General features: G+C 41.1%; 1 protein-coding gene across 1 annotated transcript in view; it reads right to left on the minus strand.

The window, feature by feature from the left end:
- Positions 1-2,204: 2,204 nt before the first annotated feature.
- Positions 2,205-23,952, minus strand: part of RAP2A (RAP2A, member of RAS oncogene family) — a 62,580-nt gene continuing 40,832 nt past the window's right edge. The window contains exon 2 of the mRNA XM_075533270.1: positions 2,205-6,577. Within this exon, the coding sequence (XP_075389385.1) occupies positions 6,340-6,577 (238 nt within the window). The 3' untranslated portion in view covers positions 2,205-6,339. The remainder of the gene's footprint in view (positions 6,578-23,952) is intronic.

The raw sequence follows: 23,952 nt of genomic DNA on the forward strand, positions 1-23,952 counted from the left end.
TTTAAGGTTAAAAAAGGTTAAGCCTCATTCAGTATAAATTTCAGCATGATAAAACAATGAAGTCTCTGGTACTTGTGTCTCTGAAATAGGAATTTGAACATACCTACAAACAAATGTCATTCCTTTAGGTTTTCTTTTTCCTTAATTCAAGTGTATTACATCATTCTTTTTTTCTGCCGTATCTCCAGGAAATCAATCTGTGAGAGCAATAGGACTCCTCAGAAGACTCCCATTCTAGAAAAGCATGGAAACCTTTCTCCTTATCTAGGAAAGCAGACTATTTAAAAAATTTTCAATGTTAACTAAATGGCTTTTCCTTTAAGACATTGAAGTTTAAGTTATCCGCTGAAAAAAGGAGGTGCCGCTCTATTTTAAAAGCATTTAAATGGGCAAACTGGACATTCCCACCCCTCATCTGTCAGTTTGTTGTCCTGCGGTGGCTTTCCTGTTACTGTGGTTCTGTAAACTACTTGGTCAGTATTGAGAATAGCAGCAGGATCACCCAAGGTGGATGGGTTTCAGCAGAGCTTCCAGGTTGAGAGACTATGGCATTGGATCTGACGAGCGGTTTCTGAAAAGACTGGCCAGTGGAACATCGTCTGATGGAGTGCCAGCAGTTGAGCCCCGCAGGCACTTGGCGGGCACTCAGCCCACCAAGGGGCTACAATAACGGGCTCAAGCACAGTAAGGATCGGGAGGCTGGTGTAGTTACAGTTCTGTCATACATGGGTCAGACTGACTCAACAGCACCCAGCAAGACAACTAGATCTAAACATGTAGAGTTTTGACATTAAGAAACAAAAAAGAGTCCAGTAGCCTTTTTAAGGCTTGTGACAACTCTTTCTGCTTTAAAGGTCACAGAGGCAAACGTGTATACTTGGTTGCAAATGGAATGACACCTCATTTCCTGAGCTCGTGGACCTCTACCATTACATAGTATTTATCACTTCAAGAAATTGACTTTTTTTGCAAAAGAAACGTTCTCCCAGATGTAATTAGGATTTTTTTTAAGTTTAAGTACTTTACAATACTTCAAATGAGATTATGCAACGAATTGGCGGATATTTATTATAAAATACAGGTGCAGTTTTCTTTGAACTATCTGAGACTCTGCCTATAGTGCTTCTGCTATATTCATTAAAATATTCGGATAGTCTGAGAATCAATGAAGCTTCTCAACTGGTGGAATGTCATCAGGGGACTTCAACAGAGTTTGCAGGCAACATAACCAAAAGGCGTAGTTTAAAGCGTCTCCAGGAATAAATGGGCTTAGTTGTCAGAGCAGCTGAAGACTGCGTACAATTACCAGCATTTGTCAACATTCACGGGGTCTCAGATAGAACAAGAAGTCCCTATAGGCCACGGAGCGGCAATCTCTGGCCTCTGGCCCCTTGGGATCCACATGACCTGCAAATAAAAAGGCAGCCTCACGCCATCACTTAGGACAATGAGATATTTTCAGAGGTTCTTGCCAGACCACAAAGTCATCACTGACTAACGCCCATTATCTAACACAATTCTGTTCACCTTCGCAACGCCTCGAATTAGCTAGCTACACCAAATGTATAAAATACCTTTTACAGAAGTGTTCATATTTATAATGAATGACTTTAAATTCTCATATGGTCTTTATTTTAAAAAGACCTAAGCAAAGCCTTTTTATATAGCGAATTCTCAAGTTCATCCAGCTTGAAGATTCCTGTATGAGCAACACTAAACTCCTTCAATGGCAAATCTTTTTTCATTTGGAGGGCGCAAGCACAACTCACTTGCAAATGTGTACAAAACCAAACAAAAACAAATCTAGGGAATGTTTCATTAAATAAATTTATTTGTTAAAATAATTTAACTCCAGATACAACTGTTGAATTTGCATCATCACTAAAATTCATGTTTTCATTGAAATGTCAAGGTTAAACAACTGACATTGTTACAAAACAATAAACTCCCGTTTAATATTTAAATGGTCAGTTGTATTAGAGCTCAACAATTAATTGTGAACTATATTTATCTCTGGGAAACCCCAAATCAATAAGTCTGTTACCAAAACCCACTGCAGTCATTCTTGAAACCCTGATTAAAATTTAATAGATGCACGATGACACTTAAAAATGAAAACACGATCCCATAGTCTTTTAATATCGGATTGGCTAAGAAGACAATTAAAGCTTACTCACAGCTAACACAAGACTTGACTATTGGTGACCAAAAGAAAAAAAAAAAGAACACAGGACAGTCAACAAGGGCAAACAGAACAAAACACGTTCGCATTTACACATACACATAGAGCATTCACACTTAGAAAACCCTGGAAAACAAACAAGACATCCGTAGGCCACATTTCTTCCTGTAGAAAAGCAAAATCAGTAGTTTTACCCCAGAAAAGTGATAGCAACTGAGCCACTGGAGTCCCGAGTCCCTGCCTAGGGAAGTCTACATACGAAAGGAGGGAGTCCCCCAAGCACCTTTCAACCGCTGTAAGAAAGAGCTGATGTAACACTTTGGGGCAGATGCTGGCTGGTTTCCTAAGAGGGGAACATCACTGAACAGCATCAGTTACCATCACTGTCACAGCTTAAAAGAATCCCCAAGTTGCCACATCCAAAGGACAAAACGTAAAAGAAAAAAAAGAAAAGTCGCCTTCGTATAAAAGTGAAAATAATAAAAAACCAAGCAGAAGAACAGAACCTTATCACGATAGCTAAAGGAAAAGTGGGTCTTTGGATCAAACAATACTTTTTTTTTTTAAGGCATGTTAGAAATTTTTCCACTTATATAGTTGCTAGTCTGATAGTCTGATCAGGGCATAAAATAAATCGTGGCCAAAGATTGCTAGCTTTCTTCTGTAGACACTATTATTTCATGTGCCAACATCGGTAATCTTCCTGCTCTGAAGCTTTTTGTTAAATTAGCATCTCAACAAGCACATCTCTTCCATTCAAGGCGAGTTAAAAAAGCACAAGAGGATTTACAGGTTCTGAATGCTTTGTGATTCTTTGCCTGGAAGGTTGCAGGGCTGTGTGGAAACACTGATCTGCTTGCTGCCAAATCAGTTCCTGTGCGCATTCTCCAACAAAGTCTACATTATTGCTCTCATCCAGACGTTTTTCGTTAAGATAGAAACTTTTACATAATCTTTTGTACATTGCCCTTTGCCAAACCTTCCTATTTCCGAATGTACTTTAATGTATGTCTAGCACCCAAATGAGCAACGTCAGGATAAGAGGAGAAGAGACTGAAGTCAAGGATTTCGTTTTCCTTGGATCCACATCAACACCCATTGAAGCAGCAGTCGGGAAATCGAGTAATGGGCTGCACTGTGCAAATCTGCTGCAAAAGACATCTTCACAAGTGGCCAAAAGCAAAGGTGTAACTTTGAGGACGAAGGTAAACCTGACCCAGCCGTGGTATGTCTAATGATCTCACATGCATGGGAAAGCTGGCTAATGACTCAGGAAGATTGTCCTCTTAAATTTAATGCCTTTGAATTATGGTTTTAGCTGGCAACAAGTACGAAATATACCAGGGACTACCAGAAAATGAACAAATCTGTGTTGGAAGTACAGCCAGAATGCTCCTTAAAAGGGAGGGTGGCAAGCCTTTGTCTCGTGTGCTTGGCACATGCTGACAGGAAGGACCAGTCCCTGGAGAAGGAAATCCTGTTTGGTAAAGTAGGTCATCAAAAAAAGAGGAAGATCCGCTCAATGAGGCAGACTGATGCAGCATAGGATTCAAGCAGCAAAGGCTGCGAGGCTGGAGCAGAGAAGCAGTGCTTCGTTCTCAACGGCACTTTGAATTACGGTTTTACAGAACTCATCACGTTAGCCCACATCATCCCACAAGGTCACACCTCAGAGACTTCATAAGATGATTAGCTGTAGCCTTAGCTGTCATAAATTGCTGTTACACACGGACTTCTAGGGCATAGAATCATTCACAGAAATTGGAAGCTTCAAAACTCAACCAAGTCACTAATCGTGATTTTTTTTTTCTTCAACAGACACTTCTTGAATCTTTGCTTTCTCTACGTAACTGAGTCAAATCAAACTTTTACACCACAAACTCTGTTTCAAGAAAACTGGCTGACTGGTTTCAGTCTATAAACAAAGTGCTTCCCAATTGAGAATCTGAAACATCCTGTCGAAAAATGTGCAGCAGTCACAGTCCAGTGAGTTCTGAGAACCACAGACTGGTTTCACCACTTCGTCTCTTGGGATCTCACATCCAAGGAAAAGCCTAAGTTACCAAATGCTTTTCTCTTCTCTAAACTTAACACTGGCTACAGGACACTTGGGCAACTACAAGTGATGGCAATAATGTATACATATATTAAAAAAAAATCAAGGACAGATAAACCCCTCAGAGCCAATAATGAGAGTAGTGATACCAGGAGGGGAGGGGGAAGGTAGGGGGGGAAGGGGGAACCAATCACAATGATTGACATATAACCTTATAACCTCACCCCCCAGGGGGAAGAAGAGTGGATGGAAGGAGACAACAGTCGGTGTAAGACATGAAAAAAATGATAAATTATCAAGAGTTTATGAGGGAGGGGGGAAATGAGCTGATACCAAGGGCTCAAGTAGAAAGAAAATATTTGGAAAATGATAATGACAACATATGTACAAATGTGCTTGACCCAATGGATGGATGGATGGATTGTGATACGAGCTGTAAGAGCCCCCAATAAAGTGATTTTTTAAAAAATCCTTAAATAATTGAGAAGAAAATGTTTTTGCTACACTGTCGTCTGCAGGACAGACTTTCAGAAGAAGCAGTCATCTTTGACTTGTGCCAAATTCCTAGCAACAATAAACACACATGTGCTCACAAATACACTTCTCCCACTCACACACAGAAGACCAGAGTGACTTGCACAAGACTGTAACACCGACACAGAATGTAGGGTGGTGTGAAGATTGCAGGCTCAGTGTGATTGCAGTTCTGAAGGCCAAATACATCCGCAGAGGGCCGGCTCCGGCCACCTCCTCAAGCTCCTGTCCTGTCGTTGAAAACCCTACACTTGATTGTAAAAACGTATGAATAGGTATTTTCTGTGCCATTAGGCATGCAAATGGCTATTCATCAGCTAAGAAAAGAGCCGGAGCACCTCTTCAAAACAAAACTCTCGCTCCACCTGTATTTGCTACTTCAGTAATCAGGGCAAAACTGCTTTAAGAAAACCTTTAAGTAACTCTCCAGGAAAATGAATGATAAAAGGCTTTTATTTATTTTCTTGTCCCTTCACCTTCCGCTCTGTAATTTATGTATCTACTTTTAAGGCCTAATGATTTCACGTGGTTACTCAATTCTTAAAAGGCCTTCTGTTCAAGCCCTGCTATAGCAAACTTGGTTTTGAAAGCACGTTAGCCAAGGATCATTCCATAACCAGGCAAGGAGGGGCTGGCTGCTTTAGCAAACATAATAATGCAGAGTATTTGCATTGTCCTGTGAGATTTCTGCAAACAGGAACATCTGGATGCAACATGGCTTCATTTTCCTTACTCGATGGTACTAGTCACTCCACCAGAATGCTTGTTAGTAAGGCGAGGCAACGTCTTTTCTTCACCGTTGCTTCCTTCTTGCTCAGCAAAGGTAATAAAGACCTTCCCTGCTTGGTTAACTGAGGATAGGTGTGGCCTTTTAATCGGATCAAAAACCCTCCTGGAGGCTCCATGTTCTGTGGTAAAGCAAGTGGTGTGGCCCATTCTACAGCCAGGTCATGCTTGTACACAACCTGTACTGGTTCCCCCTCTCGATCACACACTGAGGCTGGAGTGCGTTTGTAAGATCACGCTTACAATTAAGCACAACTCTGGAAAAGCAGAAATGTCAACTGAGCAAAAACTCCTCCTTCCCTGTAATGCTGTTGATAGGTTAGCTCTTATCATCTTACTTGAAGGAATGCATGGTTTAGAAGCACGATCCTAATTCCTGAAATTCAGTACTCACATAGGAAAATATTTCTCATTAATATTTTTTTTAAAGAAGACAAAATATTTTAACTGTCAACTGGCATGGGATTTCTCCTGGTTTCTCTCTCAAGATTATTTTCCATGTTGCTTCGGTCAACTCTGAGGCCACACAACCTATGCTTTTGAATGCGATCACCCTGTAGATCCATTGGCTCCGCCTTCAAGTTGCAGGTGCCTGAAGGAGACTGAGGATAATGGTGAAAACTGCAGTGACTGAACCCAAACGTTACTCAGAAGTGTTCAGTTCCGAAGGAGGGGGGAGGCTATTTCACTGTAGATTCACCATGTGTGTTCCCTGTGAACTCCGTGGTTCCATGACCTATACCACTGAGCAAATCCCCATGAGGACAGCCACCTTTGCATGCTACTGTATGTTACAAGCAGAACAGCACGGGTCATCTTTGTCAGGCTGCGCAGCATAGTTCATTTGCCTCACAATTTCGGCAAAGAGTTCATCCACCATGGTTTTACTCTTAGCAGAAGTTTCCATGAAGGGGCAGCCCCACTCCTCAGCAAGGGCCCGGCCTTCACTGGAGGATACTTCTCTCTCGCTCTCCAGGTCCACTTTGTTTCCAACCAAGATGACCGGCACTTTCTCATACCTGGGAGGGAGGAGAGAAAACACACACATTGGAGAAGTCAGTGCAAAGCGAAAATGCCCTCTCTTTTTGTACTCTGTGAGGGAAAATATTCTCTTTGGTGGCATGAAAAAAGTCACTTGCTTCCCTTGTTTTGCCATCTACTTAAGGGCATCAAGAAAGACAACGAAAGAGCAAAACCAGCGACTGCTGGAGACACTCTGACACATGGCGACCCCATGTCTAGCTGAGTAGAATTGTGTCCCACAGGGGTTTCGGTGGCTGATTTTCTTAGGGGCAGATCCACCAGCCTGCTTCCAAAGAATCTATGGAGCATCCTCATATTGCTAACCTTCCAGCTTGTACATTAACTATTGGGATTGCTCTATGGTCTCACTGCTTTCATATTAGGTCACGGATGGGCTTTTGCGATGTATTCTTAATGAATCAATCCTGTATGCTTTACAATCAGTTTGCCTTTTTAGATGTACTTGAAAAAATGTTCTTGGAATCTCAGAATAAATCCTATTACATTAATTATATTCAACCTAAATTTAGTTCAACACAACTAAAAACTTAGGTCAACACAACTAAAAACTTAGGTCAACACAACTAAAATTTGAACAGAAAATAGGCAAAGTAAAATTGCATTGTGCGCTATAGGTCTCTAACATTGATCATGCTTTTAATGGTCTTTAATAGTTCCAAAGTAAGGAAAAATCTACTGGCATTCATTTGGTGGGGATACCATCAGATAGAACTACACCCCATTCCTTCCCGAAACTACGGCAGGGTAGCCAGCTGAGGGCAGTGCAATTACAGTTCTTTTCACCCTGAGAACAAAACATCTGGGCTCATTATCTTTATTTGATGTTGTCTCTTCTTTTCCTTTCTAGCTTTCATAGGTGTCTCTGAGTAAATATGCCTGGCAAAAGCAAATAAATAAGAAAAGAACAAAGGAAAAGATTACAGGTTATTTTTTATTTAGAGATGGCTCGTTCTCTAATGGTTACTCCACGTGGCCCATGGTATTGCAGACTATCAGGGGCTAAAAAGAAAATGCCTGGTTTGAGTTTGCAGGTTTATTTAATTGTATGGCTCCAAAAAAACACTACTAATATATTTCTACAGCTATCATTTAAAACTTCTTTTTAAAAAAGCTTTTTGTATAAATATGTAGCCTTGTCCAAGCAAAATGCCTCATTCTATAAAGAAAGCAAAGGGCTAAACTATATCTGAGGTTGTAGTAGTTACATAATCTGTTGTCAATTTGAGATTTAGGAGTGAAGGGGTGGAGGTTAGCCTCTTAATCAGTTCGCAGCTAGATGACCTCATTTGGAGGTGCTAAGGAGACAAATCGCTCATTGGAGGCAGGGCACATGCTTACCCCTTGTGAGCCATTTCTGTTGACAAGACACAAAGAGCGAAACTAGAGCTCTGGAGCCAGCGGAGCCACCTGGAGACTCCAGCTAGCACTGAGATGCTTCCACCACCATTGGATCCACAAGACTTTCTACCCACTGGCCTTTGAACTTCCTGCATCTGGCATCATTGCATGTGTTTTGTGAGTCCGAAGAGGACTTTATAGATAGGTACTGGACATATGGACTAATATTGGACTTATGGACTTGATCTGTACTGGGCTGGGATGTTTTCTCAATATTCAATTGCTCTTGTATATAAAGCTCTTTCTTATATACATTGAGTGTCTACGAATCTGTTCCTCTAGTCTACCCAGACTAACACAGAATGGTGTAACAAATGTGAACGACACAGCTAACTGGATAGAAGAGAGGGGCATAGAGACAAGCTTCTCTTCAGGCAAGACCCATAGAATTATTATCACTCAAGAAACTGGCAGAATGTTTGTTACAGTACGTGCACAATTTCATCAGCCAGTCCACGTGGTTCCCTGCATTCACCCTGGTAATGTAAAGCAACCTGTGTTCCCAGCAAATTCCCCCCCTTTGGGGGGGCGGGCACTAGATCAGGCTGAGAATGGTCTCCACAGGTGTATCTCAGGCAGTGTGACATTCAATGACTGAAATATTTATAGAACTGGAAAAGATGAGTGGGGAATACATCATAAAGGAGCAACTTTACCAGTGGAATAGTTTCATTGTACAGAACTAGATTTGGATAACTCCCAATTTACACCAAAGATTTTATATGAATTTACTGTATATCAACGGTACCCTTTTATTTTCTGGCTTTCGGTCACACCGACATCTCTGAAGAGATGACACCAGGTTTTCCCACCTCCTGAAGGAGGTTGTTCGTGTTGTGCCAAGGTTATGTGCCCGGCTATTAAGACAAAGGTTGGTGGTTCGAACCTACCAATGGCTCTTTAAGAGAAAGGCCAGGTGATCAGCTTCCTGAGGCTGTGTTCCCATAGGAATTGTAGTTACAAAACCAACTGTGTTGAGAAGCTCTACTCTGTCGTGTGGGGTCACCAGACCCAAACCAAACCCACTGTTATCAGTCGAAGCTGAATTACAGTGCCCCTAGGAGGTAAGGAAGAACTGCTCCAGTGAGTTTCCGAGACTGTGACTCTTTATGGGAATAGAAAGCTCATCTTTTGAACTGCTGACCTTGTGGTTAGCAGCCCAACATGTAACCACTACGCCACCAGGGCTCCCTCACTGAACTGGAAGAGAGTCAACAGCATAACATTATGAGTCCCACGGATCATTAATTTTGCTTCTTGGCCTTGGAGAAGGTAAACAGCAATTCCCAGGAGGCTGCATTAGAGAACACCACATAGCAGCCACTTCACACAGAAATCAGGACAACAGCATGTGTCCTTCTTGCAAAACACAACAGTATTTCCTTTTTCTTAGCAGAGAATTGCTAGATGCCGCTGAGGTAGCCCCTCTGACTCATAGTGACCCTCTGACTCATAGTACAGAGGGAAACAGTGCCCAGAAACAGCCCCAAACTAAATCAAGGCACCGCTGTTGAGTCTGTTCTGTCTCCTTGCACCCTCACAGGGCAGAGTAGAACTGCTTCTTAGAGATTCTGACATTGGTACAATTTTTATGGGAGCAAACAACCTCATGTTTCTCCATGGAATGGCTGGTGAGTTTGAAATGCTGACCTTGTGTTTAGCAGCACGATACTTGACACACAGCACCACCAGGCCTCCTTACATACATCACAGTGTACTTTAAAATGCTCTGCTTTTGGTGAAACACCATACACACAGTACTACATTAAGTCAAATTTATTGGCTGAATTTAAGTTAAAAAACAAATTTCAATATAAGTATTTCACTAAAAGAAAAAGTGTAAGACATTACTTCCTATTAGTAGTTAACAGAGATATATCTCAAGGACTATTTTTGAATTGTGATGTGATGTCACAAGGGGGCACCCCCACAAAACCGGAACTAGACTGGGCAGAGCGCAGCTTCTCTAGTACGCGTTTTCCCCACTGGGGAAGCATAAAGCAACTTGTTCTGAGTTAGTGCACCCAGTGGGGTCGCCTGGGAAGTTTCCCTCACATCACAGTGAATATTTTCGTAAAAAGGTTTCACTAGAACCTTTTTTTTAAAGGTTCTTTAAAAGTAACATTTGATTGTGGGTTTTTCTTTGTTAAATCATGTTATTGGGGGCTCGCACATCTCTGATCACAATCCATACATACATCCATTGTGTCAAGCACACTTGTACATTTGTTGCCATCATTCTCAAAACATTTGCTTTCTACTTGAGCTCTTGTTATCAGCTCCTTATCCCACCCCCCCTTCCTCATGAACCATAGATAATTTACAAATTATTATTTTGTCATCTCTTATACTGTCCGATGTCTCCCCTCACCCACTATTCTGCTGTCCGTCCCCCAGGGAGGGAGTTATATGTAGATTCTTGTAATTGGTTCACTCGTTCTACCCCACTTTCCCTCCACCATCCTGGTATCGCCACTCTCACCACTGGTACTGATGGGTTCATGTGTCCTGGATTCCCTGTGTTTCCAGTTCCTATATATACCAGTGTACATCCTCTGGTCTAGCCGGATTTGTAAGGTAGAGTTGGGATTAAGATAGTGTGGAGAAGGAAGCATTAGAGAAGTAGAGGAAAGTTGTATGTTTCATTGTTGTTGCATTGAACCCTGACTGGCTCATCTCTTCCCCATGACTCTTCTGTAAGGGGATGTCCAATTGCCTACAGATGGGCTTTGGGTCCCCACTCCACACTCCCCCTCATTGACAATGATATTTTTTTCCCCTTTGATGCATGATACCTGATCCCACCGACATCTCATGATCACACAGACTGGTGTGCTTTTTCCATGTGGGCTTTGTTGCTACTGAGCTAATTGGCTGCTTCTTTATCTTCCATCTTTTAAGACCCCAGACACTATATCTTTTGATAGCCGGGCACCATCAGCTTTCTTCGCCACACTTGCTTATGCATCCGCTTCGTCTTCAGCATTCATGTCACAGGGAATGCCAGTTTAATAAGAAAAGGGTGTCCTTGCATTGAGGGAGTACTTGAGTTGGATCCTCTTTGTGTGTGTGTGTGTGTGTGTGTGTGTGTGTGTGTGTGACAGCCAATTTAAGACAACAGCATGGGGCTGTGAAATTTTGTTTCCTGCCTGAGAAAAATGCAGCAGAAATTGTTGTGATGTTGAAAACAGCTTGCAAGGACAGCACTATGGGAAAAACTCAAGTGTATGAGTAGTTTTCTCACTTCATAAAAGGTGACATGTCGATTGATGACAAACCTCATTCTGCACATCTGTCAATTTCCTAAACAATCAAAATGCGACTTGTAGTGTATTTGGAGTTCATTCCACCAGATCAGACTGTTAAACATTCTTTCTATTTAGAGGTTTTGAAAAGATTGTGTGAAGAAAAAAAAAGGGGGGGGGAGGCCTGGTTTTGCCACCACGACAATGCACCTGCCCAAGCAGTCATCTCAGTGCACCAGTTTTTGGCAAAAAACAGCATGCCTCTCTTGTCCCACACCTTACTCACCTAATCCCACTCCATGCGACACGTGGCTTCTTTTTGTTTCCACGAATGAGGGACATGAGACAACAGCATTTGATGACATAGAAGAGTCCACCAGTTTGAAATGACCAGCTGCTCCGGGGGAGAAAGAGGAGGCATTTCACTCCTGTACAGTCTCAGTCTGGGAAACCCACAGGGGCAAATCGACCCTCTGCTCAGGGTCTCTGTGAGTCTGAATTGACATGATGGCAGTGAGTTGAGCTGTGGGATCTATAACACCCAGCAGCCCCAAATCCTGCATTATAGAAAACCTGTCTATCTGCAGCTATGTAGTGTTTTAGTTTTTCTTTTTGCAGCAAGCATAGCCTACAAATGCCAAATATGACCAATATTTTATGACAAGCCAAGGAGCTATGACTTAGGATGGGTAAGGCACATATTTAGGAGCCCTGGTAGCACAGCAGCTCGGTGCTCAGCTGCTGTCCGAAAGGTTGGCAGATCAAAACCCTCAGCCACTCTGTGGAAGAAATCAGTGGTAGTCTGCTCCTCCAAAGACTTCTGCTTTGGAAATCCTGTGTGTCTACTGTCCTACTGCATCACTGTGCCTCAGAATCAACTTTGGGGCAGCTGTTTTGTGAAGGAATTGAGTCAAGAGGTAAGGCCGTTACTTTTATATTTATACCAAAAATCAATGTTCTCTATTTTCTTGAATAGTTGTATTGGTGGTCTTTGCTTTCCCCCTTATCTAAAACTCAACATTTGGAAAGGCAGTTGAAGACTCAACTTTTCAGAAATATTTCAATGGATGACTTATTGTCAACCTGATCATGAGTAAGAGACTAGCTTGTCTACAGCTTAAGGATCAGAAGGTGTATTGTAAACGGTGGATGGTCTTGTTCCACGTCTTATTTAGGAGCATGATCAGGCTCATATGGTGGTCCATGCGTTTCCATTTGAATTTTGTTGATTGTCTGTGAACATGTGCTGTAGCATGACTTTTCATACTACTCAATGCACTTGTGGGCATGATTACATAACCCATAGATAAACTATCCTTCAGAGCAGCTCTACTCGGTGCACAGAAGAAACAGCAAAAACAGAGGCTTTTGAACCACAGCAGAATGTTGATGGGCTTCTCAGGGAGGCAGTTCTGTAAATACCAGTAGTTGAAAGGATTTGATATATGTATCAATGGCCTTGATATTGCTTTCTCTCCTTTTTATGTGCATGTATATTTTATTCTCAAGTTGTCTAAACTTGAGAAATAAGCATACATATGTGTATGTAAATGGAGATATACCTCATTCTATTGCACTTCATGGATATTGTATACATTTTTATAAATTGGAGGTTAGGATCCACCTTGCCTCAATTATATCTGCCAACGTTGTTTGCTCCAGTAGCAAGCCCTCCTGTCATGTATGTGTGTCACATCTTAGCATTTTTCGCACTATTCCCAGCTTCTTCATAACGCTAATGCCCAGGACTGGAGCAGCTCCTTCCTACAACCAGCCTGCCCACCAGACCAAGCCCTGAGAATTAGCACAGGGAGCCAGTGCTTCAAGTCTCAGTCTGTGGTCTTTGAAACCATTAGGGTGAAATAACAAACCAAAGGAGATGTGTTTTTGCTTTAAAAAGTAAACTAAAATTTGATAGGGCTATGGGCATGTATATGGTCGGCTCTGTCCAAATGTACATACTGTGAGACAGTGAGACTAATCTCTGCCAGGGAGTTTCAAAAGTTACATGGAAACATAGAATTACAATATAATGTAATTTTTTCCACAAACTTTTTGAAGTCCCCTCCTATATTGATGCCTGGACAGTACTCCAGAGCTGTTGAATTTGAGGGATCTGGGTAAACACACACACACACACACACACACACACACACACACACACACACACACACACACACACACTTTTTTCTTGAATTCTAATTCTGGTGTTCAGTCAGGTATCACTGCTAAGTAATACTACTTTGTGATCCCAAACAACAGTCTACGTACACATTCCATGGCTTTACATTGTGGAAAATGGAGGATCAGCTCCCTCTTTTTTTTTTTTTTACAATTTATCACCAACGATACGCAGAGGATATATAGAACTAGTGTCAGTTCTTTTCATTGTCCTCTTGGGGGAGCCAGTGGTGTAGTAAGAAGACTTGGTGGCACAGTGAGCCACAGGTTGTACCACTAGCCACTGGGTCAGCAGTTCTAATCCATCAAACCACCTTTGTGGGAGACAGATGAAGCTATTGATTCCCACAAAGGTTTAGAGCTTTGGAAACCCAACAAGGTCACTATGGGTTGGAATCTACTTGATGACTGTGGGTAGTATTCTAGTGTACTGAGAGAATGCCATACTCTGTGTAAACTTTTATCATGCCAGTTTAGTCACTGCCATGCCAGTTTAAGCAAAATGAAATAGAATCTTTGATTTCAGAACTCACTCACTCACTGCCATCGAGTCAATTCTGACTCATAGCAACAGAGTAAACTCTATAGGACACAGTAGAACTATTACCAAGACTGTAACCCTTTACAAGAACAGAAAGCCCCCTTTTACTTCCCAGGAGCAGCAAGGTGATTTAGAAACTGCTGACCTTGTAGTTAGCAGCCTAATATGTAACCCACTCCATCTCCAGGGCTCCTCTTAGGGGATACTGAATCAAATGTTTGACCATATGCCCCATGAAGCGAATGATATTATAAAACTCCAAATTATCTGTGGTAGAAAATGGTTTCCCACCACTATCCTAGATGAAAATTCTGAATCAACTGATGGCAGCAAATTTGGTTGGGGTTTTGTTCCTATTACATAAATGAAGCATATTCACAAAAAATATCTGGCAAAACTTAAAGGTATAGAAAATAAGAAATATTTTTAATATCGCTTTGAGAATCTGCTTGGTTTATATACTTCCTGACTTAAAAAATATGTAAACACTGATATTAAAAAGAGATAATACGTATATCTTGTAGACTCATTTTCACTTAATATTATGGAACTTTCCATTTTAATGAGCAATATGCATTATCTCGGTGGCTATCTAGTATCCCAGTTTATGGAATCTGAGCTATAAATACTCTTCCCTCATTCACAGAGATGAAGAAAGCCCCCTTTCCATTTTTTGGCTAACAGAAACAGAAATCTGATTAATTTCCCCATGAAGTGTGACCTCTATTTCAAAGGACATGCAGAAAGGTTACATGAGGACACCTAAAAAATTTGTGTAAAAATGGAATGAAAAGATAATAATTTTTGCCATGAGCCTTTTGAAGTACTTTGTACTCCTTCAGACCAAAGGCTGGTCTTCATCACATTGCTGTACATGCACACAAATGTACAAATATGTATATGTCGAGTTTAAAATTGATATTCACTGATATATTCTATGACCAATAGTGCTTAAGTTGAAAGTGCCTGTTTCCCCTACCCTTTGGGACTGATATTGTTAATCTTCCCAAAACGTATGATGGGAGTTCTGAGGACAGGGATTTTGGGGGCTAGGAGTAGAAGGCTCCCACCCCAGCTTACTACTATGAGATATCAACACTTCTTCCAAAGCTGTAAAACATGGGCTAACCATGAGCGCCCTCCTCCTCTACATGGATGTGTTGTTTTGAGGTGACTAAATCTTCATCTTAAAAGCATATTTCGGGTCATTAAGCTTGAATAACGAAAGGAAGCCACAATCGTTTTCTCTTGACTTTCTCTTGGTTTCAGAATGAATGCTGTGGAAGAAAAAATGGACTCGGGACACTAAAGGTTAAGTCGGGAGAAGATGCAGTCAAGAAGGTATTCAAAGGCATCAAGGACATCCTACCGCAATATAAGTAAAAATCCTTCTGTTTCCATACAAATTAAAAGCTGACATTGCACCAGAAGAACATATTCCTGAGCATTTATGCCAGAACAACAGTCAATGAAGAAACCACTCAGAGATAGTTTAATATTAAAAGGCCACTTGAGGACTTCTAGGGTGGCCAAGATGAAGTGATCCTGCTGAAGCCTTTATCTCCTGTTGATGGCAAATAAGCTACCAAGACAAAATACAAAAGCAATTATCGGAAGACTCTGAAAAGCAAAGTGCAGCAGGTAGACTGGGAAGACAGCCCATAGAATGAGAAAACATAGAATGAGTTTCCTCCATAAAGCAAAATTTATTTCCTTTATATCAACTAAATATAACAATTTATAATTATCATGTAAGGGAAAGTAAGGCTTCTAGTCTCAGAGCAGGAGAAAGTCATATCTTTATGTAGAGGAACAACATAGGCTATGTACCTGAGAAAGGGAAAATATGTTGTTACACAAGGGTTCCAATTACTACATGCAGGGCTTTATTCCAAATGAAACATATTTAAACATGTTTCTGTGATCATGGATGGCTGAAGGCAAGTTCTCTCAATAACACACTTGTCTTAGTCTTCTTAAAACCAAACCCCAAACCCGCTCTTATGGAGGGGATTCAGATGCATAGTGACAATGCGCAGGGTTTCCAGAAGCGCATAGCCCCATCTTTGTCCTGAGTAGAGGTGTGTGGGTCTGCAGTGAGCAGTCCAGTGCTTCCCTGACAGTGCTACCTCATTAATCTTCCTTAGGTGCCTTAAAAAAAATAAAAAGGGATGAGGGAAGGGTAGCGTACTTTTTGTGCCATGGAACAAGATGATTTTGGAGTCAGGGCAAATACTAAATTTTTAACAAAACTCAAGTGGAAATCTTTCCAAGTCACTGAAACTCTGCAACAAGCTTACAGGAATTCTGCCCATACAAATTTTAGATGGGTCAAGTTTTTAAACAGATCGAGCATTTTTATTGAAGTCATTTATTGGGGGCTCTTACAGCTCTTACAATATTCCACACATCAATTGTATCAAGCATCTTTGTACATGTGCTGCCATCATCCTTTCCTAAACATTTTCTTGTTGAGCCCTTTTCCCCCTCCCTCCCCACTCCCACCCTCATGAATCCTTAATCAATTATATATTGCTATTATTATTATTATTATCTTATACTGTCTGTTGTCTCCTTTCACCCACAAGACTTATTTGTCCCCTTTGGGGGAGGGGTTATATATCTATACTTGTGGCGGGTTCCCCTTTTCTTCCCCTTTCCGTCCCTGACCATCCCTCTAGCCTCATGGTATCGCTACCACGACTGTTCCTAAGGGGTTTATCTGTCCTGCATTCCACATGTCAAGAGCTCGTATCTATACCAAAGTATGTTCTCTGGTCTAGCCACATTTGCTAGGAAGAAGTTGGATCAAGCATTTTAAAGGTCAGGAATAGTTCAAAGATGAACCAAGAGAAGGAAGGCCATCGACCTCAATAGACAGATAAAGTGGCTGAAGTCTAGAAACGGGTGGAGAGTTGTGGAATTACCATTGATACAAAGACTATCAGAGTTGGGATTTCACTGATTCAGTATTTTCCATTTTAAGCAAACACTTAAGCCTCAGCCATCTTTTGGCTCAATGGGGGCCAAAAGTATTGTGTGGAGATCAACAAATTCAAAGAACCGATCTTTCTATCAATCTTTGACCAGTAGCCTTTAGGCCTTTAGTATTTTAACTGCTCCACAAAGTGGGTTGAACTGAGCATTCTGTACTGCTTGTTGCAGATATATATATATATATATATATATATATATATATATATATTCAAAAGTATCCTGGCTTTCTTTCTTTAGAGAACATTGCCCAACACATGGACCAACTGGATATTCATAAGCAAAATAAATCAATAAATTAACCTTTGACCTTCTACCTCATACCAGTCACACAACTTTATTAGAGACAGATCCTAGAACTAAAGTTTAAGAATAAAACCTTTGGAAGTGGACATCGAGAATAAATTTTTATACTTTGAGGAATGGAAAGATATACAAAGAACCAAAAAAGTTGAATAAACGAGGCTTTGCAATAAAATTAAGATTCTATTCAAACTCAAACACCAGACTTACTGATAGTGAGGTGACGCTGATTCACATTTTTTCTATAGCCAGAGAAGAACTACCCCGTGGGTTTCTGAGACTGTAACTCTTTGCAGAAGTAGAAAGCCTGTCTTTCTAACACTTTAAACTATGTACAAAGTTTAAAATGTAATATTAAAAGAGTGAAAAAAGGTCATTTGTAATATACCTATAATTTATTTATCAACTATCTCACTGTCCAACATTTGACAGTTATGGCTATCGTAAAAATCTACTGTCCAACTATTTTACACACTAATGATACACACCTGGCAGTATGGATGAGGTGTGAGGGAAGAGCAAGGCTGGCTGTGATGGTTAAGGTAAGGTGTCACTCTGCCTTGGCCATGATGTTAAAGTTTGGCAATTATGTAATTTGACAGTTAGATACTGAGACTGTTTAGCAGTTATGTAATGATGCTCCATTTTGTGATCTGATGTGGGTATTTTCCATTTCTGCATAATGATAATTCTTACAAAATGTACATCTTTTCAATCTAACTATGTCAATATTTGAGGAGTGGGTTCATATATATCTCTGATTTTCAGTCCAGAATGTATAAAGAACTTCTAAAAATAATCACAATAAAAAGGACAACTTAATTTTTAAGTGGACAAAAGAGTTGAATATGTATGACACAAAAGAACCTACTCCAATGGCCATGCAAGATATGCAATAGTACTCAGCATCATTAACCATTATAAAAAGTAAAATTTAAATCACAATGAGATACCATTAAAATCCTATCAAAGTAGCTACGATGAAAAGATTGGCAATGTCAAACATTGGTAAGAACGTGGATCTGCTGGAACTCTTGTAGTAAACATGATTTAACTGTAGTCTGGAAAACCATTTGACAGTGCTTATTAATACTGAATGTGTATCTGAGAGTGGTTGAGATCTGGAAGAAATCCCTGCCCTTTCCTTTGGGCTCCTCGTTGGCTGTGGGCTAAGGGAGCTTTGCAATTAATATGGGGGGGGTGGGTGGAATAAAGCAATAAGAATATAGTCAGTATTGCTTTCTAAACATTTCTAGGAAGTGAGCTGACTTGAGTCAGACACACCTTGGGCTGGGGTCTCACTCATTCACTGTCACCCTAGTAATGCTGGTGGTTTGGAACTGCCTGGGATCCTCGGTTCCACCTCAAAACCACCCTATGCTCAATAGAATGAAAACCTTGCCGGGTCCTCAAGGTCACGTCGATGTTTGAGTTCGTGGCTGCAGCTACTGTAGCAGTTCATCGCTTTGAGGTGCCACCTCTTTGTTTAACTATCTCCTAGCATCATGTCACTGTCCAGGGATTGATCCTTTCTGATGACATGCACAAAATACACCTTACAATGTCTTGCCATCCTCACCTGTAAGAAGCCATCTGGTGGTGCTGCTTCCAAGACTTGTTTGTTCTTCTAGAAGCCCGTGGTGGACTCAATATTCTTTGCCAACACCATCGTGCAAAGACACCCATTCTTCCCCTTTTTCTTCATTTCGTGTACGGTTTTCATGTGCATATGAGGAGACTGAGAATACCATGACTTGAGTTAGACACACCTTGGGCTGGTCTCACTCACTCACTGTCATCCTGGCAATGCTGGCTGGTGGTTTTGAACTGCTGACCAGGTGGAGAGCAGCCTAAGGAGTAACTACTACACACCCAGGACTCCAGCAAGAAGCAACAGGGGCAAGGAGAGTTAAATAGCCCATGTAAGAGACTGGGGCATCTCCAGGCGAAATGCCCCACAACTCTGACGCTTCCAGCTATCCCAGAATGCCTTGCATCCTCTTCACCTGGAAAGAGCTGGCAGCCAAAAGCAGACTTGCCAGAGGTGGCGTTTTATTGCAGATTTCTGACTTCAGAGCGTGAATTCTGAGCACCCCCTTTGCAGGAATTTATAGATCAAAGCGTAAGTCCCCAATCTATTTCCAGTGTGCTTACAACCTCCACTGAATTCCTTCTGATCTTTAACCAAGAATTAGTCTTGCCTTCAGGCCGAGTGAGGAAGTGAATTACCTCAACCTCTCTCCAGCCAGCCCAGGGAGGGGGAGTCTCTCCTAGGGGCTTGACCGGGTTTGTCTTTAATGGAGATCACCTTGACGTGCCTCTGGACAGTGCTCCAAACTGTCCAAACTTACTGCCATCCAGCCTATGCTGACTCATAGCGCCACTCCCCTGTGGATTTCTGAGACTGTAACTGTTCATGGGACTAGAAAGCCCAGCCTTTCTCCCTGAGAGCTGCTGGTGGTTTCGAACAGCGGGCTCCTTTCTGGGACAGCACTGGTGTTTGCATAGTCCTGAGGCATACCCTACCAGTCTCACCTCGACTGCCTAGGAGGGAAGTCCCTGGACCGAACTCGTAAATCCTTCTATCTAACATAATGCATGCATCTCAATCATGGCTGTCCCTGCTCTTGTAGTCCCACCTATAACTGTGATGCATTGATCTGCCACCGGGCAAGAATTTGTGACAGTGCCTTTGTTCCGTGCCTTTTGAACTAATGTCCCAACTGTAAATCCTTGGACACTATTTTGACCTTGTGCTAATGGCCTCTCTGTGTTCACTTTAAAGCTAAATGAATGCTCTCCTTAAATTACACTTGAGATTGGGGTCTCTTGTTCCGGAAAGCAACACTTCCTCCAGGAATCCTGGGGACTGAACACTAGTTGGAGGGAGTAGTATTTGCTGTGAGGATACCAGTCAGCTCAGGCATCAAAGAACAAAAAATCATGTCATTGTGAATGAGGGGGAGTGCGGGGTGAGGACCCAAAGTCCATCTGTAGGCAACTGGAAATCCCCTAATGGAAGGGTCCTGGGGAGGAGACAAGCCAGTTCAGGGTGCGATGTAGCAACAATGAAACATACAACTTTCCTTTAGTTCTTAAATGCTTCGTGCCCCACCCCCCACCCCCGGCCAATCATGATCCCAATTCTGCCTTACAAACCTGGCTAGACCAGAGGATGTACACTGGTACAGATAGGAACTGGAAACACAGGGAATCCAGGGCAGATAATCCCTTCAGGACCAGGGGTGAGGGTGGCGATACCGGGAGGGTGGAGGGAGAGTGGGGTTGAAAGGGGGAACCGATTATAAGGATCTATAGGTGACCTCCTCCCTGGAGAACGGACAGAAGAAAAGTGGGTGAAGGGAGACGTCAGACAGTGTAAGATATGACAAAATAATAATTTATAAATTATCAAGGGTTCATGAGGGAGGGGGGAGCAGGGAGGGAGGGGGGGAAATGAGGAGCTGATGCCAGGGGCTTAGGTGTTTTGAGAATGATGAAGGTTAATGAATGGACAAATGTGCTTTATACAATTGATGTATGGATGGATTGTGATAAGAGTTTTATGTGCCCCCAATAAAATGAGTTAAAAAATAAACTGAGTGTGTATAATTTATGAGCTAATAATTCTACTTCAGGCTAAACAACAAGGGAAGGAGGTATATAAATATTCACCAAAAGACATGTAGTAGAATGAATATTCGCAACAGTATTATTCATAATATCTTCACATTAAAACTATTCAAATGACCAACAGCAGTTGACCAGATAATAAAATTATGTTTTACTCACACAAGGGGAATAGAGCACATTGAAAAAATTAATTACGACTACTACATGCAGCAACAAGGAGCCCTGCTGGTGTGATGGTTAAGTGCTCAGTGGTTAGAAAAGGCCAGAAACCACCAGCAACTGTTTTGGCAGTTATGCAATTACGTAACTTTGTAGTTAGATAATGACATAATTTGGCAGTGATGTAATGATGATCCATTTTGTGATCTGATGTGGTCAATCTCCATTCTTGCATAATTTTACGTTTCACATAATGTAATTGTTTGAAATGTCTATTTCATTCTCTTTCTTCTCTGAGAACTGGTTAAGTGTATGCATTTAGGAATACACTTCAGGTTTGTACTCTTTAATGCATAAAAGTTATGCCTCAATAAAAACAAGATGAAACAAAGAAAATAAATAAATTAGTTTAATTGCATAACTTACTTCCTCATTAAAATACAAATATCATTGTTTTTACGATTCTGATTCACAGTGACCCTACAGAAATATGAACCCAACCCAATGTCAGCCAGCCTGCAAATCTTTATGGGAGAAGACAGCCTCATCTTTCTCCCAGAGCAGCTAGTGAGTGTGACCCATTAACCTTGCAGTTAGCAGTCCAAAACTTACCAGAGAACTCCACGAGAGTTCCTCAGGAGCACAAATCGAAGAGGAAAATAACATTCAAGCGATCTGACATTTTGCGCATGTTGGTTATGGTGTTTCAATGTGTGCATGATGATGACAAACAGTTTATTACACAGCTAAACCCTTCTATCCAACTTTAGGTTTGGGTTCAAATCCTTTGCTATTTAATTTATATCTCAAATGGACTACTGGGTAAAATCTGAAAAGGTTAGAACTTTCTACTCCTATAAACAGTTACAGTCTCAGAAACTTACAGGGACAGTTCTATCCTGTCCTACAGGGTCGCAATGAGTCAGTACTGATTCAGTGGCAGTGAGGACAGTAATGTATATGCAACCAGGAGGGTGGCACTCTGAAAATGTCTGCACTATGCTTCAAAATGACAAGAAATAGCTATATATCCTAAATCAATGTGGAATACACATAATATGAATCTAGGAAAACTAAAAGTTGCCAGAACTGAAATGGAACACGTGAAAATAGACAGTGTATGCATTAGTGAGCTGAACTGGACTTGCACTGGCCATTTTGAGTTAGATAGTCAATCATATAACCTACTCTGCTGGGAATGAATAACTGAAAATGAAAGAAATGTCAAGAACAATATTTCAAATTTAAGATCTTTCCTGATGTACAAACTAGTCAGTGATAACATTAAATACCTTTGCCCATAGGAAGATCAGTTCATTTAACTATTATTCAAATTTACAGACCGAAAACAACAGAAAAGATGAAGAAAATGAAGATTTTTACCAACTTTTGCAGTCTGAAATTGAACAAGTGTATGATCAAGATACATTGACAATTACTGATAATTGGAGTGTGAAAGCTGCAAACCAAGAAGGCTCAATAGTTGTAAAATAGGATCTTATAGTTAGAAATGACCCCAGAGATTGCAAAATAGAATTCACAAGACCAATGACTTGTTCAACACCATGAAAGATGCTTACATCTATGGCTCTCACAGATTTAGAAGATACAGGAATGAAACTGCCCATATCAATGGAAAGAGATATTATATTATCCAGAAGAAGGCCAGGGCCAACTATCAAATGCTCAAATGTGGTTCAATTAAAAACTGTAGACAATTACCAGAAGTCTAAAAGAATTAAACCCCAACTTTGAATATATACCACCTGAATTTAGAGACAATCTCAAAAATAGATTTGATTCAATAAACAGTGATGACTGAACACCAGAGACGTTGTGGAGTGATATCCAGGATAACATACATAGAAAAGGCAAAATATTATTGTATTAGTCTAAGTAGACTATAGAAACAAATTCATAAACACACATATGCGTATAAGAGCTTTATATACAAGAGCAGTTGGATATTGAGAAAACAGATAGCCCAGCCGAGATCAAGTCCATAAGTCCAATATTAGCCCATATGTCCGATACCAATCTACACAAACCTCTTCAGACTCATGAAACACATGCAATGACGCCGAATGCAGGAAGATCACAGGCCAGCGGGTTAGAAGTCTTGTGGATCCAGTGGCATTGTATGCATCTTAGTGCTGGCAGGGGCCTCTATGTGGCTTCTCCAGAGGACTGGTTGCATCAGATAGGTCTATGTGGCTTCTCCAGCTCCCAGGGAATAGCACCATATGTCTTGTCAGTAGAGCATCTCGCCGGGAGCAAGCTGAGAGAAATTCTCTCTTGCTTCCAAAGAGGAAATTCAAGAATTCCCAGAATTCTCAGGAGAAGGCCAGGTCCACACAGAGGACTCCTTGTCTTTAATCCCATCGACAAACTAAACTCCACCCCTTCACCTTAATCCTCTCAAGTCCCAAGTTGATACCAGTTACTAAAAAACGTTATTAAAAAAGCAAAGAAAGGAAGAAAAGACTAGATTGTCACAAGAGACTCTGACACTTACTCATACATGTAGAGTGGCCAAAGCTACTGGTATAAGTGAAGTAAAAGATCTGAAGAGAAGATTTCATAGGATGGCTAAAGAAGACAAAGTAGAGCATTATAAAGAAATGTACAAAGACCTCAAAAAACCCACTACTATGAAATCCATTCTGATTTACAGGGACCCTACAGGCCAGAGCAGAATTGCCTCTGGGGATTTCTGAGGCTGTAATTTTTTACAGGAGCAGAAAACCTCATCTTTCTCCTGCAGTGTGGCCAATGGATTGGAACTGTTGACCTTGCAGTTAGTAGCCCAATGTAGCCCATGCCACCAAATCAAAAGGAAGAACACTTTTCCAAGCTGATAGAATTGAAGAAAATAAATTCAAGCCTTAAGCTGTAG

Source organism: Tenrec ecaudatus, chromosome 15, assembly GCF_050624435.1.
Source record: "Tenrec ecaudatus isolate mTenEca1 chromosome 15, mTenEca1.hap1, whole genome shotgun sequence".
Classification (NCBI taxonomy): domain Eukaryota; kingdom Metazoa; phylum Chordata; class Mammalia; order Afrosoricida; family Tenrecidae; genus Tenrec; species Tenrec ecaudatus.